The sequence below is a fragment of the Neolamprologus brichardi genome, chromosome 7, assembly GCF_056152115.1.
Source record: "Neolamprologus brichardi isolate AB-2024 chromosome 7, ASM5615211v1, whole genome shotgun sequence".
Classification (NCBI taxonomy): Eukaryota; Metazoa; Chordata; class Actinopteri; order Cichliformes; family Cichlidae; genus Neolamprologus; species Neolamprologus brichardi.
This window is the reverse complement of record NC_142110.1, coordinates 50,017,300-50,025,432: the sequence shown is the minus strand read 5'-3', so window position 1 is coordinate 50,025,432 and position 8,133 is coordinate 50,017,300. Positions and strand designations below refer to the sequence as shown.

Below are 8,133 nucleotides of genomic sequence, written 5' to 3'. Positions count from 1 at the left end.
AAGCACATGCAAAGGCGGGGAGGTCCCGCTCCACAGCCATGCTGTTAAAAACCAGTTAATGGAAAATGTATCTTGTCAACTTTAGTGGTCAACATTTCTTATGAAAGATACATTTGTGACTCATTTGTTCTGATAGTGTTTAGTGCACATAACTGGGAGTAAAGGAAATAGAATAGAATAGAATAGAATAGAATTCAACTTTGATTAAAAGAACCAAAATGTACTGATGGTGAATATTTCTGATTTCTGCAAAAAAAAAAAGGATGTTCGCCAGGAGAACAGTTTTCTAATGCCAGAAAATTCCTTACTGTTTCCAAATTAATAATAATAAAAAAAATGTATCCCCATTCATTAGGTAACAGAATAGGTCCTTAAAGCAAAGAGTTACATGAATAAATATCTCAGGCAATTATGAAAAAAAAGGTCATTTATTTCTTTGTGTTGTTTGTTGGCTACTAAAAGTAAGTCTCCATATTCTGGAGGTGTGATGATAACGCTGCTTGGGAATGTTCCTCCTCACGTCACGTCATGATGGAAAAGACAATCCCTCCAGGGGTCAGAAATCTGTCAGGTCGCCAAGGTCAAGGCTCTGACCTGTTGTTTTGCTGCTATCAGTTTACTACGTGAGGCTTCTGAGAACCATTAAAAAAAAGAAAAGGCGAGTGAAACCATTGATTAAAAGAACCAAAAGAGTTGATTAATCCGACCGAATTTACGTCATTTGAACAGACCAGGATGGTCACGACGCGCTTGTTGTTGCTTAGTTTTGATTACCTGCAATCAGTGTAATCAAACTCATCACTTAATTTCCTTGTTTGCGGTGTTTGTCAGTCCACTGCTACAATAAACAACCTGTTGAGGCAGAGCCAAAGTATAAATACCAGAACATCTATTTGCAGTAAATCAGTGTTATTTACTACTCCATTCACGCACCTTTGTTTCTGCAGAGGCGGCAGTGACGTGTTCAGGGAGTCAGATAAAGGGTATTTCTCACCAACTCTTTCCTGTTATTTTCCAGGGTCCTTTGTTTGGTTGCGGGACCTCGGCCGGTCGGTTCTCAGGGGAATGAGAGGAACATTTGAGCCTAAGCACTTGAATGTGTGAATGCTCACTGCCTTCACACACAGACTGTCCCATACCTGTATGTATGTGTGTGTGTTTGTGTGTGTGTTTGTGTGTGTCACCTTGTCCTTGGACTGACAACCAACATCCATGCAGTGTAATTTGTGTCTTTTTCAGGAAACTTCATCCTTTCTGCTTTTTATGGCTATTGATCAAGGAAATGTGAGGATCGGGAAATCATGAATGTTCCTGTAAATAATAATAATACAGATATGCTGATACACCCCTGTTCATCATATTTATGATTTAGTAACAAATTCAGACTGGCCACATTTTAATTCTGTCGTTGTGTTTAGAGGTGAAGCGTTGATTGAAACGATAATATAATGGACGCAAAGCATTCTCTAACTAGCTCCCAAAACAAGGACAGGGCATGTGCAGTTGTGTGTCACGTATAAATTCCAGAGCTTTCGGAGTGTCACTTGAAAAACCCCATGCTTTTAAATTCCTGTCTTGGGCAGACACAACAACAACAGGAAGAAGGACCATTTTCACAGGTGTCAGGAAGCACAGGAAATAAACAAGCTGAATACTGGAAAACATTTTTGTACCAGTAAGAGTCAGAGGTGAGGCTAATAAGAGTTATTTTTAGCTCGGCCAGTATTTTCTTGAAATTTTTTTATTGTCCTGGATCTTCTGTAGTTATTTTTTTTTTAATCTCCAGCAGAGTTTCTATACGTTAATGCTGCCTTATGAAGGATTACATATGATAAGTATCTAATCAAGTGCCACATGTAATGAATGATCATTAATGCCATGAGGATTCCTTAAGATTTTAAAGAGAATTAATTTAAATTTTCATTGAACTGTCATAAGTGTTATTAAACACACACACACACACACACACACACACACACACACATATATATATATATATATATATATATACACACACATAAAATATATATGTATATGACTACTTTGACATTTATCTCCGAGTATTGCATTATTGTTTTCAAATGCTATCATGAACTCATATAGTTAAAAAATGTGCACAAATGTTGAGCCACCCCTCATTTCTAAATATTTTGCTACAGACAAAGGTGCAGCAATATAATAGAACACGTGTAAACATACACAGGAAGACAGTATATAAGGCTAAAATAGGGTTTCTTGGATCTTGAAAATCAAAATTTGGTATGACCACCTATATTCTGTTCTCTGTCAAGATGTTCGCACACCGCTTCAGTAATGTTGAGGTCAGGGCTCTGGGGAGGACAATCCACACCTCATAGTGTTCAGTTGTACGTTTTTCTATCCAGTTTGTACTGCACTGGCAGCGTGTTTGGAAACATTATCGTGGTGGAAAAAGAAGATGTTGCCAATCTGATGCTTTCCAGATGGTATTGTATGATGGATCAAAGTCCATTTTTCTGTTCTCAGTTGCATGAATTCTGATGAGATTGCTAAACCTCTGGCTGAAATACAGCCCCAAACCGTGACAGGGCCTCCACCGTGTTGGTTTCACAAATTTTGTCCCTCTGTCCTGACCCCCTCTGATAATGATTTGAATTCAAAATTTCACATCACTCCATCAGACTTGTTGCCAGTGATTTGTCAGTATAATTTGGCATACCACAGCCTTTTTCTGTGTTTTCTTGACATCCACCCTTCCACTGAGACTATTTCTAATGAACAGTAGATGATCAAATAAAGGGCTAAATGCATCTCTCAGGTTCTTTCTTCTTTTTTCTTTTCTTTTTTTAAGGACAGACTGCCCACACTGCAGACATATGCTAAGTTTGTTGCTAATACCTCAGTGGGAATCATATTATTTATGCAAACATCACTATTTTATGCCTGTCAAATTGGGTTATCTTCTAAGAAATGAGGGGTGGCTAGTACTTTTACACAACACTGTTTGAAGTGCTTTGTATAATCTCCACTGTTTTTCTGTAGAATTTTAGGATTTAAATAATTTTCTGAAAAGGGTGTATTCTTAATGACGCTCACTGACTTAAAATTTGTGTCTATCTTCTCTGGTGTTTAAAGAAACCGATGGGTGAAGTGGAGAAGAAAATCCAGTAAATAAACCATATTATAATGTTTGCTTTTCTTGTTTTTGTTACAAAACTAAAAGTCTGTGTCCTGCATCACATAGACTTAGAAACCTTCCTTCTTTGAATCCTCTCTCTTTCCTCCTCCAGTTTTTCTTTTTTGGATTAAAACATTTTTCACTGATTGAGAGTTGTGTTCTGCATGGGAAAAAAGCATATTTTCCCATTTTTGAAAGCTAAGAAACTAGGGCACCCAAAAAATGTGAAGTCAAAGATGTCTGTAAAAAGTCTCAGCAATAAAATCCATTTTTGCTCCTGTGTTTGGATACATCATGTCACATCATCATGGGAAACCACACTGGCAGGAATTCCTTCTGCTCAAAATATGCACTTCTCATCAGACTTCTTAATATTTTTGCACTGCTCAAAAGACCCCTTTCCCTCCCTTAAATAAATGCCAAGGTTTTCTATCTGTGGGACACTTTGGTCCAAATTTACAACTATCTCTGGACAGTAAATTTTCTACACACAAACATACTCTGGGAATAAGGAGAATGCTCATCTGAGATAAAAAATGATGTCTTGGTTTGTGGAGTTTTTTTTCTGGTGGAACCCAGCCTACTGCAAAAAGAGAAAAACCCAGAGGTATATGAAGAAATGGCAGAGCTCCCTGCTGCAGTAACATGGCGATAAAGCACACAGCCAAGCAAAGCCTGGAGAGGCTTCTGGCTTACAGTGATTAATCTGCTGTGTCCAAACAACTCTGTCGCCTTGCACAATGTACTTACAGTTAACAACATGAATGGATTCCACTTATTTATGGGCTTATTTGTCCTTTATATTTAATTAGTTTAATCTACAACTGCACAATATGTTAATTACCATGCAATAATTAATGCTTTTACAACATACCCACTCGGTGTTTCGTGTCTGGCTTGATTTAACAACCAAGGCAAAATATGTATTACTAAATTAGGCAATTAAATGATAACCTTAAGTGATAACTTTGGTTTAATTGCAAAAGCATTCTCTACCACACCCGGTGTTGTGTATGATAATGCCCATTTTGGATCATTGTACAGTTCAACTTTGACAAACAAAGGCACTCTAAATGACACTGAAGCTAATGGGAAGAGACTGCAGGGTCATTTTCATTAATTTATTGAGGAACAAAGAAAGATCTGGAAAGAATAACATAGTCTGCATATTTCATTAGAAAAGATAATGGTGTCAAACAAAAACCAAGCAAACCAACTAAAAACTCCAAAAGCTGTAACAAAGTGTTTTTTCTTTCTTTCTTTCTTTTTTTTTCATTTGTTATCTGATGTATTCTAATAAAATATATCTTTCAGTTAATTTATAAGTTAATGCTACATTTACACTGAATAGATTCAGTCTTGTCAGCACTTGTCAGCGAGGGTTGAGCCGCTTTGGAGCAGTGGATCTGTTTGTGTTCTGATCTGTGTTCTGCACAGCGTTCACTTCTCCCGAGCCCACCTCAGTCCCTGAGAATATAAGTAAAGGAGACCATTAGCCTTTCAGCTCATGCAAGTGATACATCATATTCAGAATTTTAATTTAGTCCACTTGGCAAGACATTCAACTTCTACTAGCCCATAGAGAAGTTATTACTAATTACACAAAGGCTTCAAACCTTTAACTTTAAATGAAAATAATATTTCTCCTTTACCTGCTTGTGGTTCATTCTTAAGCTTGCTGGCGATTTTGGCAAAGAAGGTGAGGGTGAGACAAGCTCCGGTCTCTCTGTCACATATGCCTCCCTTGCAGTTGCAGGTCTTACGGCACTCAACCCCATAGGTTCCATACAGACAGTCTGTAAAGAAAGAAAACATTTATTATTTAGTGGATATTGCTACAGCATAAACTGCAAGTCTCAGATTATACAAGGTATGATCATCAAGTTAAATATTCAGCAAGGATGTCCGCATCTGCATATGCTCACAGATGTGTGCTGTTATTTGGGAGAATTTCTAAAACCTTGGGTAAAGGCTGTAATAACATAAATGGATACTGGGTTTGGTGCAGTAACATCAGTGTTATCAAACTGCAGCATGCACAAACAGCTCCCAGATTTTTTAAGGTTATTTAATGAGAAAATACCTTTGCAAATTCCATATTCGTCTCCATAGTCGTCTTCATCCTTGTAGAACTCGCAGAATAATCCCGGTCCGCACTTCACTCCGTGCATCCCCGACACTGTGCGGTAGCAGTGCTCCCCTCTGCCGGCTGCACAGACCTGGCAACAGCCGCAGTCATCCAGGACCGTCCGAGAGCACCGCTGCGTCCCGCCACACCGCTCCGCCGTGCATCTGTCGGGGCAGTTCACCGCGTACTTCACACTGGCGCTCCATGCCTCAGCATCATGCACCACGAGTGAACACGACACTGTGATAAGCAGAAAAAACATCACTGCACGGGAAGAAGCGGAATGAGCCGAAAGCTTGAAAGGGGTGATGCTGTCTTTTGGATGAGTGTCCTGGTGAGACTAGAGAAGCTGAGCACCTCTGCGAGACTTAAGCGGAGTGACCTGTGGTTCATCAGGTTGCATGGTTATCTGCAATGAACAACTTTGTTTTGCACATGGCTTGCTCTCGTCAATTTCCTCATTCCGGTGTTGTTATCCCCCCCCCCCCCTTTTTTTGTCAGTCAGTTTTGTCAGTCCCTTTTTTTTTTTTTAGAAATCCGGCTTGGAAGTGGGATTAACTCTGGACTGCCATCCAGGAATTGAAATTCGTGTGAACTGATGTCACACGTTTAGTTTGGTTTGTTTTTGTCTGAGTGGGAACCCCCAGAGGTCCGATTGCATTAGGTTTGTCGCCACTGATTCAACTTTATTTTTGTGCTAGTTACTGGGCCTAGCTGTGTGAGAACTCTTATTCGTTAACATGTTACACAATTGGAGATACGTCTTTTTAGTACCCACAACACACGCAAATTAGTTTCTTGAATTCAGATTGCAGTGAATTTTATGTGCACCTGAAATCACAGAGGAAATGCTTTCAAAAATAAATTCATATAAATTTACAATAATGTTTAGCTCCTTGTTAAATTTACTGCATTAATATTGTTGACTTTTATAGTAAGAAAAGGGGAAATTGAAACGATTCTGATGACAAATCTTTGCTCCCTTGTTATTTTTTTTAAGTTAAAAAGAGATCCTTACGTTTCTATTTTCGTTTAACCTAAGTAAGGCTGGAAAAATACTATTATTGGACATCAAGAGTAGCAATCATTACAAGATACTAGACATAAGCGACTCAGGAGAACAGAAATGAAACGTGAGAAGGAATTAACCTGGTTCCTAGCCCCAGGGTCTATACAGATCCTACATTTCTCATAATGCAACAAAGTTTCAGAGGATCATTCGTCTGTGTTTCTTAATAATTTTCATTTTGCCTAATTAATACTATTAAGTGCATATTTCCTGTAAGTATTGTATCTTTATAAAACTTCTATAATTTATAATACGATTTTTTTTTAGAGCGGTTTAATGGGGTATAATTATTTTTGCTACAGCTGTGGTTTGGGGAATTCAATGTGGCTACAGCCTGTCTCTTGTTTATCCACTTTGACTTTTTCTCTGGCCATGCAGATTTTTTTTTTTTTTTAACAAAAACTCAAAGGTGTTAGTGACGTTAATGAGCTTCGCTCCGAGACACACGGTGGCGGTAATACGTCGACCAAACACCGGCTGCCATCGGCGATTAAAAGTCGTCCGAAGAAGAAGAAGGGGAGCGAGGAGAAGGTTGATGATGATATTTGCGTCCAAGGGAGACCTCACTGGGACACAGCAGGTAACGCAAAACATTTACTGTCAATGTGTCTTATATGTCTCCCGAGCACTTTTCATTTTAAAATTACCTTTACGACGTTAGCGACCCACGCGGGGGTTTATTTTACCGGGAGCTGACAGGCACCAAGTGGAGGGGCTTGGTCGGGTTTTGACAGCCATGGAGCAGACTAGCAACTGCACTGCAGCCAGCGTTAGCTCAGCTGTCACCGCAGACGCAGAATAATGTTACCGGTGTTTGTGAATGACACGGCGGAATCTGTGCTTCACGTTTGCCGGTGTTTTTATTGGTGCAGGTCGGTAGCTACTATGTAACAATAAACCAGAGAGACGTGAGCCACATAGCGGTAACGGTACTAAATGTTGATATAAGCTTTAAAGTGAGAAGCCAGCCCGCAGGACTGTGTCATGCTGTTAATCTAAATACTAAATGTCCTACCGGGTTGTCATAAGCGTGGGTGCCCAAGTCATTTATGCTAGAATTATTATTATTATTATTATTATTATTATTATTATTAATGATGATAGTAATAATAATAATTATAATAAAAAAATTCTTTTATTTTTAACCGTTAGCTTGTATTATGGTGAACAAATTTCCTTTGTTATCCAGTCCTGGTTTTGATTAACAGTCATTCAAGTATTCATTATGCTTTTAGTGATCGGGGTTGTCCTGGCAACAGCAGCCCAAACGTCCCTTTCTGCAACTTCCTCCAGCTCATTCTCGACAACTTCCAAACCCCATCGTGCCGAAAGGGCGTCCTAGTGTCAGCTCACCTCATCCAGCAGTCAGTGTGAAGGAGGTTGCGTTTAAAGTCTTGATTATTTTCTTGTGGATTTATGCTCAGCTACCGTGCACAAAAATGTAGTCTTAAATACAGATTACATTAAAAAAGATTTTTATGTCGGGAAAAACCAACAAACTATGTAGGTTTATTGAGCCTTTGTTTTCATTTTAACCAATTGGGACCCAAACTATTATCCGTTCTAGACAATCAGGGATGGAAGAAGTGTGTTGTGTGTATACTCTAGATACTCTAGATAATGTAGATTGACATTTGCTGACTAAAGTCTGAAATAAGCTGCTTGGAATGAGAACAGAGAACTAAATTCACAACGTGTCCTGAACGTTGATATCCTTAAATACCAAACGGTCTGCAGTGTGTGATGGTTGCGTCTTACACTGCTGGCAGTTTCTTGTTG

The 8,133-nt window shown here is 38.9% G+C and overlaps 2 protein-coding genes across 10 annotated transcripts in view; one reads left to right on the top strand and one right to left on the bottom strand.

Annotated features, from left to right (window-relative positions):
• Positions 1 to 4,270: 4,270 nt before the first annotated feature.
• On the bottom strand, positions 4,271 to 5,667 carry esm1 (endothelial cell-specific molecule 1). The gene is made up of 3 exons (XM_006789069.3): positions 5,241 to 5,667; positions 4,810 to 4,953; positions 4,271 to 4,624 (listed from the first exon to the last, which is right to left on the bottom strand). The coding sequence occupies exons 1-3, from the start codon at positions 5,545 to 5,547 to the stop codon at positions 4,530 to 4,532; spliced, it is 546 nt and encodes a 181-aa protein (XP_006789132.1). The 5' UTR covers positions 5,548 to 5,667; the 3' UTR covers positions 4,271 to 4,529.
• Positions 5,668 to 6,848: 1,181 nt separating this feature from the next.
• The window catches only part of LOC102788428 (putative E3 ubiquitin-protein ligase HERC1), a 40,121-nt gene continuing 38,836 nt past the window's right edge, over positions 6,849 to 8,133 (top strand). For 6 of the 9 annotated variants that reach the window (XM_087843776.1, XM_035907022.2, XM_006789072.2 and 3 more), the window contains exon 1: positions 6,849 to 6,934. The gene's annotated coding sequence lies outside the window, so the exon portion shown is untranslated. Of the gene's footprint in view, positions 6,935 to 7,648; positions 7,734 to 8,133 lie in introns of those variants that run through there. The other 3 variants (XM_006789070.3, XM_035907021.2, XM_006789071.3) reach the window with 3 other exon arrangements.